The following is a 19,861-nucleotide window of genomic DNA, read 5'->3' as shown; positions in this document are numbered from 1 at the left end:
CTATTTTGGCTTTCTAAATGTAAAAATATGCTATTAAGAATTATGTTTTAAAATATGCCTTCAAGTTTAATGAGAATTAACATAAGAAACAAAGAACATTTTTCTCACATTTCCTTCAACTAGTTCCTTTAAGAGTTTAGTGCTGGGCAAATGGTCACTTTCCTAATGAAGGGGTATGCATTTCCTTGTAACTCATTTCTGTTTTGCCTTCTCTAGGAATCTAAACTAAGAGCCTAATTTTATGCCCTATTATAGCAGCTATCCATTATTTAGGATTATTTATGAAAGTTCTTTGATCATTTCTTTTACCATATTGGTTTTCCTTTTATGCTTCTTGTAATGGTTTATACAGCTTTGGGCTGTGTGTTTATGTGTACATAAAGAGAATAGATAAGTAATATGTAAATGCCTACAGTCCCTAGGTATAATCTAATTGTTTTCATTCTTTTTAGAGTCTCAGTTTTTTCAAAGAATGTAAAATACGTGTTTGTTACGAAATATAACTATATATTAGTGCAAATAATAAGTGAAATGTTACCCCCCTCTTCATTCTCCGGAGACATATTGATATTTCTAGCAGGAAAATTTGAAATTGAAGTTTCAGTTTGCCTCAAACTTAGAATTCTGTTATCATTGGTTAGGTTTACATTCTTATATTTTCATTTCTGGGTGAGATAATTATATTTTTAAAAACTAAGCAGAATGAAAACAATGCTGAAAGGATCACATTCTCTAATAAATTTTCTTTATTGATATGATAGAGACCAGTTATATACAAAAAATAAGGGTCATATTTTGTGTTTTTAGTTTATTTTGAAGTATACTTGACAAATATAAAATTTTCCCAGCTCATATTTTTAATAATTTCAGAATGATTCTTTAGAAATTATTCAAAGTAAATGTGGTTAATTTCTATTTTTTCTGTATTTAAAAATAAATAAATCCCAATATTGTCACTAATACACAAACTTCTTTCTTCTATTATAGCTCCCCCAACCAACGTAAAAGGAAAGCAGATTTTATAACTTACCTAATGTGCACAGAAAAAGTTCAAAGCCTATTTTGGTCTTAAAATGAAATACTTACAATGCTAAGGTCTGTCCTACCTTTGCCAATATTTGATCTGATGCTTCACTTAGGTATTTATTAGTTACGCACTTAAAGAGTCTGTTGCCTTTAAAATCTCTTGGTTGAAGTAAGAGGCTTCAAATTTGTTTCAGGTTTCCTTTAGACTTTATGTAGTTTAGAAGGATAAGTAATCAGTGTTCAGGTTTCCTAACGTTGTATTTAATATTGTCATAATGTCCTAATATGACATAATAATGTCATAATATTGTCTTTATTTTCATTTCTGGTTACTACCTGGCTATTCTTTAAGAAAGGATAAATTGAAGTAGGTTTGGGGAAGAATCAGCAATAAATTCCTGCTTAAGCCATGAATGGTGGCAAGAGATGTGAACAATTTAGTGAAGTATGTTTGAAACTTTTAAAATTGAAACCCACAGTTAAATATATATCTTATATTCCATCCGTACACACTTTAATGTATGTGTTTATGTACATAACAAATATTTTAAGAAAAAAGTACCTTACAGTGTGTATGTTGTCTGATAGTTCTGTTCTTTTTGATTTAAAATAATTGCTGCTCATTATCTCACTAAATTGCAACTTGCAATTTGAAAAATGCTGTTTTAGCGTATTAATTGCCTGTGCTTATGGAGAAATTCACCCTCTATTAGCAAATGGAAAATAAAGTAAAAACACATTGTTGTTATGTACTAAATTATAGCCTGTTTTGAGCATTTAATAAAATAATGAAAATATTTTACTAGCATTTTATCATGATAAAATATAAGCAACTTTACCTCAGCACACTCGTTTCTTTGTAAAAGATGACTTATTTTTAACATTGTATTTATATTTTAGGCCTTTTTAAATAAAAAGCCATTTAAACACTAAAAGAAGTTATACTAATAGGTTATCTTTAAATGTTACCAGATTAATTGCTGGTACTTTCTTAATTAGGCTAAATCTTAATAGAGAAGGAAAAAATTAGCATGCTTTAACCTGGAGGTTGGTAAGCCTTTCCTGTAAAGGGTCAGCTAATGAATATTTTATGCTTTGCAGGTCATAAGGTCTCTGTTGCAGCGTTTACCTCTGCTGTTGTTTTGTGAAAATATTTAAGCAGGTAGAATGACTGGTATTGCAGTAAAATTGTTTATGGAAACTGATATTTGAATTCCATATAATCACATGTCAAGATCTTATTTTTCTTTTGACTTCTTTTAACCATTAAAAAATGTAAACACCACTCTTGGTTTTTCGGCTATAAAAAGATGGGTGATGGGCCAGATCTGTTTTGTCTGCCAGGATTTCCCAACTCTTCTTTTAGCCTGAAAATGGAGAAAGTCAGTATTGGTCCCAAAAGGAGAAATTCGTAATTGCAGTTAAGAATATGAATAATGATGTTAAATCTCTAAGTATTTATGTTTTTATTTTTCTGGCTATCAGGGCTATACATTTTTGTGTTTATGTTTTGTAGACCGTTGATATTCATAAAGAGAAAGTTGCAAGAAGAGAAATTGGTATTTTGACTACCAATAAAAACACTTCAAGGACACATAAGATTATTGCTCCAGCCAACCTTGAACGACCAGTTCGATATATTAGAAAACCTATCGACTATACAATTCTAGATGATATTGGACATGGAGTAAAGGTAAGCATAAGTTCTGTCAAACTTTAAAAAAAAATAGCCCATGATGGAACTAACCCCTTAGAAAATTAAATGCTTATCTTTTCTTTCCAGAGGATCATTCTTGGCCTAGTTGTAGTTCTGAAGATTTCTTACCACTAATAACTGTGTTATCTTTCTTTTTAGTGCTGGGTTCTCAAGTCTTAAACAGTCGTCTTTGAGTGAATTGCATTTGCTTAATCAGTTATGAATATACCTCATGTACATCTGGAAATAAATGTAGTATTATATTTTAAATCCTTTAATGATCTAATGTGACTAATTAAATATTATTCAGTATGTTAGTAAAGTATTTGCTTTATCTCAAAAATATCAGCAAATTTCTGGCATTAGTTTTCAGAAAGAATATATGTAAACATGTACTTTGAATTTTTCTGGAAGAAATTTATTTCAACATTTTGGGTGAGGATAATGTAGATAAAAGTAGTAAGTTAATTTAGTATTTCCACTGCTTTTCAGTATATAGCCATTATATATTTTGGCTTTTAAAATGTATTTAGGTGCCTGCTATGTACATAAAGTACAGTAATCACAACTGATAAACTTGCAACTTTCATTTAAATTGATACTTGTACTTAAGAAACTGTTCAGAGCTTCAGCTAAGTATTAGTTTATTTAAAGTTTGTGTCTCCTCAGTGATTTGAAAGACAATAACTTTTCAAATGTGATGCTGAGCAACTATGTATATGCCTGTAAGTGAAACCATACAGTTCATGCAGTTGATTTATATATGCAAATTTAGAAAATACATCCCATACAAGGATGACTAGAAATCAGTTAAATCTAAATTGAATGTAGATCTAGGTAAGAGAATATGTACCGTGTAAATTTAAAACAAAAAAATTTTTCTCAAAGTTTTGAATCAAGCACTATCATCTGAAATTTAATATTTACTATCATAATGAACACCTAATACATTTAGATTGCAGTACAAATTAGAGCATTTTAAAATAGGATGTGTAATTGGATGGATAACTGAAATTTATTCTAATGGGAAAATTTTTTGAGGCTAACAACTGCTAATAGAAAATTTTAGGATCCTTTCAGAATCTAATGGCAAAAAGACACTTAAAATATAAAACATCATATTTGTACTTGCCCACTTATGTAATAATAAAAAAGGTTATCCCCCTAACTCTTACTTAATTCTCCAGTAATTGTTCTTTAGGAACTCTGTAATCACTTTGATTTTTCTGGACTTTTAATGTTTAGGGGTCACTAATTTGAAGAAATCAGGAATAAAATTGTTTTTAAATAAAGGTGTCTTATATAATTTCATCCAAAAACTCCCGTTCATGACACATTCTGCTTTAACCACTCTTTCTATGATCTACTGAAACATTATTTTTTAATGCTGAATGCTTAACTGTTTTTTCTTTGTTTTTTCCTTTCTCTTCACATCCTGAAGTTCCAACTAACCTTTCAATGCTTTTTTCCCCTTACCTCTTTTATTTGCTCCATTTATGCATTAAGTGGTTGCTTAGATTTAAGGTAAGAGATTCCAGGGCTGGATTTCCATTCTTTGTTCTTATGTAGACTATTACATATGGGGAGTGAAGAGATACTTGGCACTTGGCCTTTTAAAACCAAGAAATGATTCCTTTTTCTTATTTTTGTCATGCAACTTTGTGTGTCTTTATGTTCCACGAGGGCAGATGTTTTTGACTGTTTTGTTCATTGCCCTATCCCGTGTGCTTAGGATAGTGCCTGACACACATTAGATACTTAGTAAATATTTGTTGAATAAATGATTATTTTGCAATGTTAATCTATTTTATGAAACTGAAATGTAAGTTACCCTATCATAAAATGTCATTATGAAATAAGCTGGATTTTTGTAAGTGGAGATATTTTGTTATGGATTGGAGGGCTGCTAATGTGCTTTGTTTAACCCTCCCCCTGTGTAATACCTTTTTATTCTATAAATGGTGTGCTTGATCATACACCTTATGGCCACTATGTCATTATCTCTTGACTCAGTCACTGTAAAAAAAAAAAAAGGAAAATTGGAAAATATTCAGTGTTATGGGTGTTTTTTAAGTTGCAGTATCATATATCTTGAAAAAAATTAGCATTTTTATTCAAATTGGTTATAAATTATATATTTCAGTATAACCCACTTTAAGAGGTTTCAAGCTGAGTAGTATTACATGTAAAACATCAAAAGCTCATGATAATGTTTAACAAAATACAAGTTAAGAACCGGAGATAATCGCCTTTTTTTTACTTGTGTCAGTAACATTGGAGGGAAAACTGAGAAAAGATGTTCAAGAGTAAACAAGGAGCCTGTCAGATAGAGTGATCCTAAAATTATTGTCACCAAACTGAAAGTGCATTTCCTTTTTTTTAACTTTTTTTCTTAGCTGAATTCTGTGATTCCTTTTCTCACACACACACACACACATATATATATTCTTAACCATTCTTACCATATATTGTGCTGTTGGCCGTGTCTTCAGTGTAGAAAGTGGTAACAAGAAGATGACTGAGACCTGAATCCTTAGCTACTAACCACGGCCGTGGAAAGGTAAACAGCTCATGGTAGAGAAATGTGACCAGAGGAGCCCAGGCAGATGTACTTCATGTGAGTGAGTGAGGCATGTGGAATTGTGAGGAGATTCCTTTGCATAAAAGAGGTAGAAATAGACCAAAAGTAGTGTTTGTGGCTACCTCAGCTTTTTCTGTGTTCCAATTTCGGCTATTGATAATGAACCTCCAAAGTGATAGAAGTGTGCAGAAAATTCAGCTAAAGGAAAAACAAAACAATGGGCCAGTTCTTTCCCCTTCAAGTTTAGACCATCTTGCCTAAAGAACTACCCCTGGCTCATTTCCTCTAAACTCTACTATGATTCCTTCTTGACCTTTCTGGGTTCAGGATCCTGTTCTGTGTGAGAGAGAGACCAGAGTGAGTGGAAAATGAGAGGTTCCTAGGAAGAAAGATCCAATAAGGAAACATCACACTTGGAGAAGATTCCTTAACATCTTTGCTCTTTGCAACAAAAAAACCCACTTCCCAGGATTGTGGCTCCATGCCGTTGTTTCTGCTCTGTTGGGCTGGGGTGGCCAGGGTAAGGAGTGTAGCCTGGGTTCATCCTAGAAGCTAGAATGTGACAGTCCTCTGTCTTTCCTTTCTTCGTATCCTTCATTGTAAGTGTGTCTGTCTCCTCTATAAACTTGTGGCACATAGTGAATCATTTTGGGTGAACCAAAGCAGAGTAGAGTGAAAAAAACCATTCCTCATATAGCAAGTTGTTACTTTTTATGCTGGTAGAAAAAAAATGAGTGGCTTCAGAAGGTTGATTAATGGAATAATCGAATGTATTAAGATAGAAAATAGAATTTAAAAATGTTGAAGTTGGAAGGAACTTGCAAATAGTAAACTAGTCGAGTGGTTTTCCAGCTGAGATTTTGGAGACCCATGGTTGACATCAGGTGCCCTATAAGTCTCCTGATTCTTGGTTTCCTCTTCAGCTTATCGTGAGTTCCGTCTTTGCTCCCAGTCTTGTCAGACTTGATGGCTTTCATATACACTCTTAACAGATACCATCTTTGGGACCAGACACATGGGATGTGACTCAAAAGAGACCTCCGTGCTTAAAAGTTGAATTTTTAACCTTTTATACATCACATCCTGGTTGTGTTTAACAGTTCTTCTCTGGTGAAATTTAGGTTGTTTTTTCTTCAGTCAAATAAGAATAAATTGTAGGATTTAACTCACAAGACCTTTGAAAGCAATGGGTAATATTTTCATAGCAAGAAAAAGCCAATGGTAGAGTGCCATATTGGAAGTATTTTAATATGTACCTGAGGCCATATAAAAGTGGCATGTACCTTGAGCTGGGGTATCCTTTCCCCACTCTTTATTTTAATATTTAAGACTTTTAAGATCTTGTTACTGATGTATTTGAAACAGATTTTTCTGATGAAAAGTGGAAAAGTTGTCCACTACTGAAACTATGCTTAAGTACTTTTAAAATGAGTGTATTTATTTCAGTCAAAAATAGTAAAGACTTCTGATCTGTTAATGTAGCTTTTCAGTTGAACGTTGTGCAAGCAGATTCTTCATGATTAACGAGGGCTTGGAAGTCTCCTTTACGTTTAACACATGAAGAATATAACACTTTGGGAAGGTTTTGCTTGGGATCTTGAAGATTCATAACTTCACTTTGAGTGTCATCTTATGTGTGTCATTATCTATAGAAAACTGCCCTTCACATATCTAGGTTTTGGGTACAGCTGCGGATTCATTGTTAAGCATTTATTTGACAAACTTGGAAGAAAAACACCACAATAGCAACACCTTTTGGGGGAATCATCTGCTTTTGCCTCTTTGTTCCAGTCTTGAGCCACCAATTCTGTCTTGGCAAAAGCCAGTTGTTGGAAAATTGTTTCAAAAATGAAGCAGAAATTTATCCATCTTTATTCTTCTTTTCTTTATCTGTTCTTCCCTCCTTACTCCTAATCTCTTATTTATTATCTCTGTAGTTCAGTTCATTTGCTCAAGCATGTTTGAATCCTTGTGACCCTATGGACTGCAGCACACCAGGCCTCCCTGTCCATCACCAACTCCTGAAGTTTACTCAAACTCATGTCCATTGAGTCGGTGATGCCATCCAACCATCTCATCCTCTGTGTTCCCTTCTTCTCCCACCTTCAATCTTTCCCAGCATCAGGGTCTTTCCAAATGAGTCAGGTCTTTGCATCAGGTGGTCAGAGTATTGGAGTTTCAACTTTAGCATCAGTCCTTCCAATGTATATTCAGGACTGATTTCCTTTAGGATTGACTGGTTGGATCTCCTTGCTGTCCAAGGGACTCTCAAGAGTCGTCTTCTCCAACGCCACAGTTCAAAAGCATCAATTCTTCAGCACTTAGCTTTCTTTATAGTCCAACTCTCAGGTCGACTACTACATGACTATAGTATACACGACTACTGGAAAAACCGTAGCTTTGATGAGACAGACCTTTGTTGGCAACGTCTCTGCTTTTTAATATACTGTCTAGGTTGGTCATAACTTTTCTTCCAAGGGGCAAGCGTCTTTTAATTTCATGGCTGCAATCACCATCTGTAGTGATTTTGGAGCCCCCAAAAATGAAGTCTGTCACTGTTTCCACTGTTTCCTCATCTATTTGCCATGAAGTGATGGGACCAGTTGCCATGATCTTCGTTTTCTGAATGTTAAGTTTTAAGCCAACTTTTTCACTCTCCTCTTTCACTTTCATCAAGAGACTCTTTAGTTCTTCGCTTTCTGCCATAAGTGTGGTGTCATCTGCATATCTGAGGTTATGGATATTCCAGCTTGTGCTTCATCCAGTCTAGCGTTTCTCATGATGTACTCTGCATTTAAGTTAAATAAGCAGGGTGACAATATACAGCCTTGACGTACTCCTTTCGCGATTTGGAACCAGTCTGTTGTTCCATGTCCAGTTCTAACTGTTGCTTCCCGACCTGCATACAGATTCTTAGGAGGCAGGTCAGGTGGTCTGATATTCCCATCTCTTTCAGGATTTTCCAGTTTATTGTGATCCACACAGTCAAAGGCTTTGGCATAGTCAATAAAGCAGAAATAGATGTTTTTCTGGAACTCTCTTGCTTTTTTGATGACACAATGGATGTTGGCAATTTGATCTCTGGTTTCTCTGCCTTTTCTAAATCCATCTTAAACATCTGGAAGTTCATGGTTCATGAACTGTTGAAGCCTGGCTTAGAGACTTTTGAGCATTACTTTGCTAACTCACATCTCATATGAGTGAGATGAGTGCAATTGTGCGGTAGTTTGAGCGTTCTTTGGCATTGCCTTTCTTTGGGATTGGAATGAAAACTGACCTTCACCAGTCCTGTGGCCACTGCTGAGTTTTTCAAATTTGCTGGCATGTTGAGTGCAACACTTTCACAGCATCATTTTTTAGGATTTGAAATAGCTCAAGTGGAATTCCATTACTTCCACTATCTTTGTTCGTAGTGATGCTAAGGCCCACTTGACTTTGCAATCCAGGATGTCTGGCTCTAGGTGAATGATCCCACATTGTGATTATCTGGGTCGTGAAGATCTTTTTTATATAGTTCTTCTGTGTATTTTTGTCACCTCTTCTTATATCTTCTGCTTCTGTTAGGTCCATACCATTTCTGTCCTTTATTGTCCCTATATTTGCATGAAAAGTTCCCTTGGTATCTCTAATTTTCTTGAAGAGATTTTTAGTCTTTTCCATTCTATTGTTTTCCTCTATTTCTTTGTATTGATCACTGAGGAAGGCTTTCTTATCTCTCCTTGCTGTTCTTTGAAACTCTGCATTCAAATGGGTATGTCTTTCTTTTTCTCCTTTGCCTTTAGCTTCTCTTCTTTTCTCAGTTATTTGTAAGGCCTCCTCAGAGAACCATTTTGTCTTTTTGTGTTTTCTGTTCTTGGGGATGATCTTGATCACTGCTTCCTGTACAGTGTCATGAACCTCCATCCATAGTTCTCAGGCCCTCTATCAGATCTAATCCCTTGAATCTATTTGTTACTTCCACTGTATAATCAAAAGGGATTTGATTTAAGTCATACCTGAATGGTCTAGTGGTTTTCCCTACTTTTCTCTGTAGTGGATTATGTTAAAACTCTTGTTACCTTAGGCTTTTTGTCTTCCTATCTTACTAAAAATTTTACCTATCTCCTGAAGCTACACTTGAATTCCTGATTTCAGTTTTGATTTCCCTCAGAGACTCTCCTGTTCCTTTTCCTGTTGGCTCAGAGAATTGAAATAAGAACATATATCCTCTGAGGAGAGGGATAGAGGTCTCTAGGAAGCCAAAACTTATGCACTGGATGGGACTGCTGGGAACACACTGGACGCGGGATGAAGCCTTCAGGGGTTTGCGCACGGCTTCTGCCCATCCTCACTTCGCCACCTCCAGACACAAACTATATATACTACCCCTCTTCTCTTAGTGTGCTTAAATTTTGCTCTTTTTAAAACTTGGTAACACTCCAACTCAGATTTTTCTCTATAAAACCTTCTGTTAGGTAATTCTTCTCACATCGATACTTCTTTTTTGGAGATTTCTGTATTATTTATAGAAATTATGTTTTGTTTTAAGCAGGGTGTCTTAGTTATTCTGAAATAAGTTCCTTGAAAGCAGAGAAATCATTTTATAGACCTTTGTCTCCCCTTATTTTTCTTATTCTTTTACTCTTGTGCCTAGAGGTCTGGTGGTTGGTGGTTTAAATGAGCGATATACCACAGGTGTCATTTTAGAATGTGTTGCATAACTATTGCAGCAAGTTATCTATTCCTGAGAGATTTCTTCCTAACAGAGGTGATATGCTCTATGAACTAAAGATACAAAGATACTTTGTGAACTCTAGTATTTTTTAAAGAGTATTTACAGGGTACTGGAAAGCTCTGAGATTTGTAATGAGCATTATATATGATATGCATGATATTATATATCAAGGTTCAAGGAGGTGCTGCTGCTGCTAAGTCGCTTCAGTTGTGTCCGACTCTGTGTGACCCCATAGACGGCAGCCCACCAGGCTCCCCTGCCCCTGGGATTCTCCAGGCAAGAACACTGGAGTGGGTTGCCATTTCTTTCTCCAGTGCATGAAAGTGAAAAGTCAAAGTGAAGTCGCTCAGTTGTGTCCGACTCCTAGCAACCCCATGGACTGCAGCCTACCAGGCTCCTCCTTCCATGGGATTTTCCAGGCAAGAGTACTGGAGTGGGGTGCAAGGAGGTACTGCATATACCAAAAAAGCATAGGGCAGGAAAGACAGGAGCACTTTAGAAGCAGTATTAAGGTATAATGACTGGCCTGATGGTTGGTGCTAGTTGTGGTCTCCAAAGTTTGGAGACTAGAGAAGACCTCTCTGGTCCTAGAGGAACTGCTCTTACTCTCTGTATTGCCTGCGTTTCTTAGTCCAGGCTGGTGGGAAAGTATTTGAGCTTGGTCATGCATTAACCTTTGTCGCCTAAATGAAATATTTCTTCTGTTCTTGAGTGTTTCTTTCTGGCAGGAAAAAAAAAAAAGCTTTTCCTGCTGTTTCTCCATGTGCCTAATACCTGTTTCACTCAGCTCTCAGTGATGACTTTTTCCCTTCGTGGCATCAGAAAATACCCACGTTAATTGAATTATTGTTAGAATCAGCCACCAAAGTTTCATTCCAGTTCCCAAGTAAAACTTTGGAGAGAATGATGAGCACTGCTGTTCATGATTCAGGACCTCTAACTAGACACTTATGTGCCAGATGATAGTGTGCCTAGGTGCGTTTTAAGGTTTCACGTGGAATTGCTGTCGTGAATGGCGCAGTGTTGCTCTGTTTCCTTTGTCCTGAGTTCGTGGTGTGTGCTCTCTCTCTAGCTCTCCTTCACCATGCTCACAGTTAGCCTTGTGTTTTGCTCCTTGTCTGGAACCACTGGGTTGCCCTATAACTTCCCTCAAAGTAGTTTTTAGAACCATGATAACTATCCCATAAATATTTTTTTTACCAAATTACTTTAGATGTGAAATAGTTTAATTTTAATTATAATACAGATTTCACCTATGAAAATTGTTTTGTTTGGCAATTTTTCTTGTATTTTTTTTTGTTTTCCTCAAATTAGACAGCAGTATTTATACTCTACATAGCATATTCATTGTTTTACTTTTAGTATAGAAGCATGTTTCTCTAAGGAAAACCTTGAAGAAATACTGAGTTCTCTTTTAGCTTAATACAAAGGTAGTACAGAACTACATATTAGTTGGACATTCCATAGGGACTCTGGTTTTTTTAAGTGAAAATTACTCATGCAAATCCCATTTACCAAAGAAATAGAATCATTTGATGATTCTACAGGTCAAAAATGTATCAAATTTTATGTATGGAATTGTCCACTATGCTTCAATTTGTAGATTGCTTATTTCATATTATTTTTTGGATAGATTTCAAGATTTATAGAGAAGATACTGCAATTTAAACTGAAAACCTTACATACCAAAACCTTAAACAAATTAAAGTTGGAAAGCTGTTTCAAATATTTTAGCTATTCCATGTATAGAATAAAATTCTGTTTTATCCTTTTCTGTCCTTGCTCCTTTTCCTTCCTGTTTCTAGCAAATTGATGTAGTTTAGTGTTTGGCTCACCTACTTCTCCTTCATCACTTAAAGTGACCTTGGGTTTTATGTTGTTTAAGGTTGAGCTTAAAGGACTTTGGTTACTACTTTTAAAAATCTCCTGGTATCATGAATTAAGATATATGGTTTTTAAAGCTATTGGTTATTTGTCATACTGCTCCTAAAAATTTGCCCCAATGTGGATTAATTTTTTAAAAACTTTCTGGCACTTTTAAGATATGATCAGTATACCCTCTGCTTATTAATGAGGGGGAGAGCACAGATAAGTTAATTTTTATTCTTCCTTGATAACCAGTTTGTTTTGTATTTGTTGTTTAAAAGTAATAACAAAGGAGTACAGAAAAATGCATAGCGTTAAAAATATTGCTATTTCAAAGGTATCATTTGTCATTAAAGATTGTTTTAACATCACACACAACTTGTTCACTGGGCTATTCATTTGAAGAGTTTGTTTCTTGATATATTTTTTCTTGTCTATTCAAATAACAAGCAGTATTTTAGAATTTTAAAATATTCCATTTGAGTTAATTTTGACAGCCTCAATATTCTGTATGTAATTATGATCTGTTTTCTTAAATTTTGTATTTTAAAATTATAGTTATAAATGTATTCTGATTTCAAAAGTATAATGTCTTACAGTTTCATTTTATAAGTATAATTTGAATACTCTGGACATACTCATAGTGGAAAAGTTAAGATCCTTTTTTGAAGTGTTTGGCAGTCCAGAATATTAGGAGCTTTAAAATAGGGTCAGGCATGAACACACATGGTGAACATTATTAACTCTAACCCATTGGTAATCTCAAACAACTTGAGATTGCATTTGAACTATAGTCATGGGTGACTTCTCTTAATGCCTTAAGATACCCAGATTTCTAGGGCTTTCTGTGTAAGTGCTCACTTCCTCCTTTGGTGGCATTCTCTTCTGGTAGCAATCCACACTTGTTCCCAGGTCACCCAACTTTCCCACACTTGGGTTTTCAACCGGGGATAGAATAGTGAGGAACACAGCTTAGCTCTGTGTTCTTAGCTCTTAGGATTGTGTTGCATCTTTCTCATGCCTAAATTAATCTTCATTTTGGGCCTGAGTGGGTTTAATTCCTTTCCACTGGAACTAGGACATTGCCAGTGGCCACTGTACCACTCACAGTTGAATGGTATACCTCAGCCTTTCCGGTTCAGATGTTTAGGAACATGCCTTAGCTTCTGGCAGTTCTCAGGTAGGTGATTCCTTCATAAGAGAACATTAATGAAATCTGAATTGTAAGGCTGATCCACAATTTATAAAAAGGAAATTTTCTCTGTATGATTTAATTTTATATAATATTCTCTACTTACAGAGGATCAAAAGTAAAGTTGCATACTTTTGGGGGAAAACATGTATTTTGTTTTCTTATGATAAGCTTGCTATTTAAAAAACAAGGAATTGCTTAAAGGCATTGTTGTTTCTGATTGAGTTACTCTTATTAAAACTGAAATTTTTATAGTTAACCTATTTAATTTCAATTGAATGTAGTATCAAAGAGTCTAACCAGTGATCTGTTGGTGTGATGAGCTAATGGCAAATATAGTCTTTGCATACACATTTATAATCATTTGAAAATCTCATGTTAGGAGGAGTCCTTTGAGTACAACTGTAGAATGATAGTAGAGTAGAAATTGCATATGAAATGCATGGCCTCTAATTTTTTTTTTCTATTTAAACCTTCCCCTCCTTTGTTAAATAGCATAATGTTATTTCCCGAAAGTGGAACTTTGTTTCACTGCATTCAAATTAAATAGAGTTTTCCTCAAAATTTTTTTAGGTGAGTACCCAGAATATGAAGATGGGTGGGCTGCCGCGTACAACACCTCCAACACAGAAGCCCCCCAGCCCCCCTATGTCAGGCAAAGGGACACTTGGGTGAGTATGTAACTAAGTAGTAATTGCAAACCATTTCATGTACTGTGTGAAAACTAAACACTATATATATGTTTAAACTATTTTTAAATATTTGAAAAAATATTTTCTTCCTAAGATTATCCATTTTGTGTGTAACTTTCCCAAAAGGAAAACATCTTTTATACTTTAAATTATACCTGGGAAACATGTCTCTACTTTAAAAATATTCTGTTTAGAAATTATTTTTTTAATTTTAAATTTGAGATAAAATCCTAGCCTAAGTTCATGGCTTATTATAAATTGCACTCTAATTCCTATTTTCAGAAACTTTCTAGTCTTTTCTATTATAATTGACTCTTTTTATTCTGACTAGTCTTCTGAAGAAAATACTGTGCGGATTACAGAATTCTGTATATCTTGTTTTTTTATGAGAAATTATGAGCTTTCATTCAGTCTACAGATTGGGGCTCTAGATTTGACATAAATGGTCAATTAACAGAAAAGCTTGACCTTGTTTCTTTTATAGCATCTTAATACAGAAACTTGGTTTATCATGATCAAGGTTTGTGATCAGTTGGGCATAATATTGCCCAGAAGTTGGGTGACTAAAATTGTGGTCCTGCTCTGCTCCTGATGTGTGGTCTTGCATAGTAAGCCTCTTAGCAATTCAGTTTTTTCATCTGTAAAAGGGGGTAATATTTGTCCTCTGTCAACTTTTCAGGGTCACTGTACCATGAATTGGATTTTTTTTTAAAAAATATATAAGACAAAGACAAAATGCCTTTATTACCATTGGCTTTGTGATATATGCTTAAAAGTTTTTCATTGGAAATCTTGGTTTTTGGCCCCCTCACCAAAAAGCAAACAAGAAAACCAGACCAAAAGACCCAGCAACCTAATTAGTCAAAGAAAGATAATGTGGAAGGAGGAATTAAAGTTAGGGCAGTGGAAAACAAAAGGATAAAATCAGATTTTTGGCCAGAAATAAGGTGATTTTATTTAGGGAGGACAAAAAAAATTCTGCTTAGGTTAGAAAGGCAAAGCTCTACTAGCTTAGATAAGATTTAAGCTTCAGAGTAGAATGTAGATGTCATGGTATGTCAAAATTGTATAAGGTAAGAATAGAGATCAGGTTAAGAGGGAGTATTTGTTTTATTTTCCTGCGAAAATATTTCTAAAATATTTCTGTCTGTATTTCTGTCACTTATAGTTTCTAATGGATTTTATTACGTTTTGAATCAAGAATGTTAGCAAGATAATCCTAGTAAAATAAAAACTTCCATTGCTCCCAAATTTTAAAAATTTACTTACACACTAGTATTTGTTTTCCTTGTGTATTAGCAAAGGCTCTGCAGGATTCCTGAAGGCCAGAGCGGCCGAGCACCACCAACTATTTGATGGTCACAGCCTGGCTTCTTCACAGTCTTGGCTCAGCCGCCATATTTTGTCCTCTCTCCCTAGTTTTTACCTTATTTTTATCATTGTCTTCAGTGTATGGCCTTCCCTGGTGGCTCAGCTGGTAAAGAATCTGCCTGCAATGAGGGAGACCTGGGTTCATTCCCTGCATTGGGAAGATCCCCTGGAGAAGGGAAAGGCTACCCACTCCAAGTATTCTGGCCTGGAGAATTCCATGGTCTATATATATATAGTCCATGGGGTCGCAAAGAGTCGGACACAACTGAGCAACTTTCACTTCACTGTGTAGTTTTTAGTCAGCAAGGTTTTCTGTTTTCTTGGATGACACAGAGCACTTTTATTGTCTGGGGAAAATTGTTTGGAAATCCATCAGTTTCCTATTTTATGGTGTTTTAAATGTACATCATAATTTCAGAGATGCCTTAACTTCTTTATAGCTTCTTTATAACTTCTTTAAATTCAAGTCCCTGACATTCCTTTTTTTTGACCTAGTATCTTATCTAGTGCCCCTTATTTATTTTTAATACTGTGTATATTTGTTTATGCAAGAGGATTTTGAGAGTAGTAGAGTAGACAGGGTCATTGCAGAGTCATCTCATCCAGAATCAATGAGCTGAAAGTTGAGTGGATGAGAGAGAATAATATTTAAAGGAACCTTGGGAGCTTTTGAGGAAGTGAGTTATTGAGAAATATAGAAGTCAGGTGAGCATCATCATTTTAGGGGAAAAAAGCTCCTTAATTTTCATATCTTGAGATCCAGTTAAAGATCAGAATCTCATCTACATAATATCAATTTCATGTCAGCTGAGTATTAATCATTGCCATCATGATGGAAATTTAAAGATGAGAATAAACTTAATAATTCCTAGTGTGCCAGTGTGCATCCTGTTTCCTATATTTCCTTTCTTGATCTTGTCATTCTTTTAAGAAGAATGTTTGAGTAAAAGAGAAGTATGCTAATGAAATACAGTCTGTTCTGTACTTCAAAGTAAATAAGACAGAAAGACTTAGGTTATCTTTTTTTTTTCTTCTCTCCCTTTTAAATGTTGAACTCTGAGGAGGGTAAGAGGTAAGAGCGATCATGGTGAAAGGTTAAGGAGAATGTGAAGTGAGAATGGAAGGAGAGGAGATTAAATTATGTATTTCTCTGTGTGGATGTAGTTTTATTTCTATGTACTTGGCATAGAAAGAGAAATGAATTGTTAATGGTTGCTGTTGATCATCAATGTGGGGGTTGTAGAGCCAGACTCTGTAGATTTATTTACCCTATCTTTGATCATTTTTGGTTAGGGAGAGAGGGGTGAGGAAGATAATTAGTGCATTTGTGAAGTGCAGTTGGGAGACTTTAATTTGAACTCATCTAAGAAGAGAGTCTGGGAAACACTGGCTTACCTGGGGGAGAAACTTCATGCTCTCAGAATGAATGAACATAATTAGTTTAGGGAAATGAGGTCAAAGACTAAAAAAAATACCAGTGTGCATCAAAGCCCTGATGCTGGAGACGTGATACTTAAGGGAAGATGGAAATTGGTAGCCGGGTTTTATTAAAACACATTTTACTACCTCTGAGTACAAATTGTATTTCACTACTGGCAACTCTGAATTTATTGTGCCGAGACTTGCTAATCACACGATACATACGCTCTTCTTTTTGTAGGCGGCACTCCCCCTATCGCACACTGGAGCCAGTGCGTCCTCCAGTGGTACCAAATGATTACGTACCTAGCCCAACCCGTAATATGGCTCCCTCGCAGCAGAGCCCTGTGAGGACAGCTTCTGTGAATCAAAGAAATCGAACTTACAGGTATTTTCTCTACCTCAGTGCAAAATGGGATGGTCATAGCACCATTATTTGTTCAGATAACTTCAGCTAAATCTCTCTCATTTTCCGAGCACTAAGTTCTTTTCCTCACACTACTCCCCCAAACCTCATCTGATTCCACCTCTCTCTCCTCATGTTCTGATGCAACTTTGAGCAGCCAGGAAGTTGAAAAAGGACAGACATCTCAAAGTGCAAACTTTGCTGCAAGACTGATAGTTATAGTTGACCTGAAAAAGAAAATAGTTGACCTGACCAGATACGGGGAATTTCAAGTTGTTTTTTGGTGGTACTTTACAGATGAAAAACCATGTGCAATAAAACATTAATATGGCATAATATGTCATGATATTACAAGTAAAATTGGACAAATTTGTTTAGGAAAACTGTTCTTATTATAAAGCTATTTCTTCAGACAGCCATTAAACTGGAATAAAAGAAAGTAATATTATTTTCATGTGTTGAGCCCCATCATTTATCCCTTATATTTATGGAGAAGTTTTATTTTTCTCAATTTCTTTAGTATATGCTTATTGAAAGGTGGCCAAAACAAGTTTCTTGAACTCAAGTTTTTTCCCTTCCTTTATAAAGAAATTCATCTCTGAAATGGAGGGCTTTTGAATTACCATCTAGTACCTATATTCATTTCAGAACATTCTGGAAAATGCTGGTGATGTCTTCCTGTGCATAGATGCTCATGTTTTGGTGGCTCTTATTTCTGTAGCAGCAGCGGGAGTAGTGGAGGAAGCCACCCAAGTAGCCGGAGCAGCAGTCGGGAGAACAGTGGAAGTGGGAGCGTGGGGCTCCCCATAGCTGTCCCTACTCCCTCTCCTCCCAGTGTCTTTCCAGGTAAAACGTGAATTGTGCTTCGTCTTCATGTCCTTTCTGAGTTTGTCCTTTCAGATACTAATTTAATTATACTGAGCTTTCTTCATAATCAGGATTTTTTTTCTCTTGAAGGCTCTGTAAATGTTGAGAAATCTTTCTGCATTCTGCTATTTTTAACCAAATTATTTGTCAGTTTATGTTCACATACTTCTGCGTGATTTGGTGTTATGTCTTCAGTGCCGTGTCTTGGTTGGCACTTAGAGGTTGCACCTTGGAACGAGTGACATGTTTAACTCCCGCTGGTGTTATAACAGTGCATGCCTTTGGACACAGTGCAGTCTCGGTGTAAGGAATCATTGGTAACAAAGGATTGGGCAGATATAATTTCAACAGTTCAATCTAGTGGACTCTTGGAACTTGAGTTGCTGAAATGCACAGAAAAATGTACTTGTTTCATCTGAGGACACGGAACTTAGTTTTAAAAACCTGACGCAGAAGACATAAAGATGGAAAATTACGTATTTAATTTACTTGTAACAGATAATATCTTTTAAAAAATCATGAAAAAGAGGTTTGTATTTCTCTAAATTCTTTTTACCTGATTAGATATTTATGTCTGGAATGTTTGTTTTCTGATTTGTATGATTCAGAATGGAATACTGTTATTTTCTGGTGTGTTATGTTTAGCTTTGTATACTATTTACAGAATGCTATGTTAAAAACAACAACATAAAGGGGGCACTTTTCTTCCAGTGTGTTGGCTATCAGGTAAAAAGGAATGCTTTTAATGAATTTAAAGATCTGGACATTATCCTTAGCATCTTGAATTACTTGCTGTAAACCTCATAATCCTTTAACATAAGCTTCATTCTTTTTTAACACTCCCTTCTATTCTTTGGTATTGGTCAGCACTGAGTATCTAACACTGAGTTCCCCGGTGCCTGTTCTAACCCCGCCTGATGGAACTGCCTCGTTAACGCTGCCTCTCACTCCTCTTTCCCCTCAGCCCCCGCTGGCTCTGCTGGTGCTCCACCCCTTCCTGCTACTTCCGCATCTGCCCCCACCCCTCTTGTTCCTGCAACTGTCCCTTCTTCCACTGCCCCAGATGCTGCCGCTGGGGGTGCCCAGACCCTTGCTGATGGCTTCACTTCTCCAACTCCCCCTGTTGTTTCTTCCACTCCCCCTACAGGTGAGTATTGGCCTGTTCCTTGCAGGCCGATTCAGTCGTCTGGCTCTGGCTCCTCTTACTTGGAACTCTGGCTTCATGTTTTTTGTCTGTGCTTTGTATTTAAAAAAAAAAAATCTGCAGAATAATGTACTAACTAGAAAATGGCACGTGACCGAAGAGTAGAATTTCCTGAGGAAATCAGAGTAAAGTTTCTCATTTTTCTACTGTGCTTGTGTTAGTAGTTCAGTTGTGTCTGACTCTTTGGCGTGGACTGTAGCCCTGCCAGATTCCTCTGTCCATGGGATTTCCCAGATGAGAATACTGGAGCGGGTTGCCATTTCCTTCTCCAAGGGGATCTTCCTAAGCAGGGATTGAACCCACATCCTCCTGCATTGGCAGGTGGATTCTTTACCACAGAAGCACTGGGGAAGCCCAGTTAATTAAGTACGTTGTGCTGCTACTGTATCTAGGTGTTTAATGTTTTAAATGTTTTAAAAGACATTTTAAAAAATTCATTTTAATTCACCCATTTGGGATGGTGTATTATGGCTTAGTTTCTGTACCAGCACTTTTTAAGAAAAGCATTCTGTACTGGGGGTATTTAAACCTGAGCTGTTCTTTTGATTTACATACAGCTCTGTTAGGCCACTATAGCTAGTTAAATGTAAAAGTCCTGTTATGCTCGTACATCAGTGGAGTAAGGAATACGTCTTGAAATCCGCTGTAGGCCTAGAAAGGACGAATCATCTCCACTTAGAGTCAGCATTATAATTTAATAACAGGTGCTGGTTCCTAGTCTGCACTGAGTTATCTATTACATGAGTGAACAATAAGTTTTTTTCTTAAAAAGCATAATTAATGCCTTAATAACAATTTATATAGTTTCTTTAATGTACTGTTTTTGA

The 19,861-nt window shown here is 35.9% G+C and overlaps 1 protein-coding gene across 25 annotated transcripts in view; it reads left to right on the top strand.

Annotated features, from left to right (window-relative positions):
• ABI2 (abl interactor 2) overlaps window positions 1–19,861 on the top strand; it is a 108,120-nt gene that overhangs the window by 56,203 nt on the left and 32,056 nt on the right. For 5 of the 25 annotated variants that reach the window (XM_040228734.1, XM_040228736.1, XM_040228740.1 and 2 more), the window contains exons 3-8: window positions 2,543–2,719; window positions 4,229–4,246; window positions 13,649–13,746; window positions 16,799–16,945; window positions 17,685–17,809; window positions 18,795–18,977. In XM_040228734.1, coding sequence (XP_040084668.1) covers window positions 2,543–2,719; window positions 4,229–4,246; window positions 13,649–13,746; window positions 16,799–16,945; window positions 17,685–17,809; window positions 18,795–18,977 — 748 coding nt within the window. The remainder of the gene's footprint in view (window positions 1–2,542; window positions 2,720–4,228; window positions 4,247–13,648; window positions 13,747–16,798; window positions 16,946–17,684; window positions 17,810–18,794; window positions 18,978–19,861) is intronic. The other 20 variants (XM_040228747.1, XM_040228741.1, XM_040228752.1 and 17 more) reach the window with 7 other exon arrangements.

This window comes from Oryx dammah, unplaced genomic scaffold (assembly GCF_014754425.2).
Source record: "Oryx dammah isolate SB20612 unplaced genomic scaffold, SCBI_Odam_1.1 HiC_scaffold_27, whole genome shotgun sequence".
Classification (NCBI taxonomy): domain Eukaryota; kingdom Metazoa; phylum Chordata; class Mammalia; order Artiodactyla; family Bovidae; genus Oryx; species Oryx dammah.
Note: the sequence above shows the minus strand (reverse complement) of the source record. Positions and strands in the feature narration are given on the sequence as shown.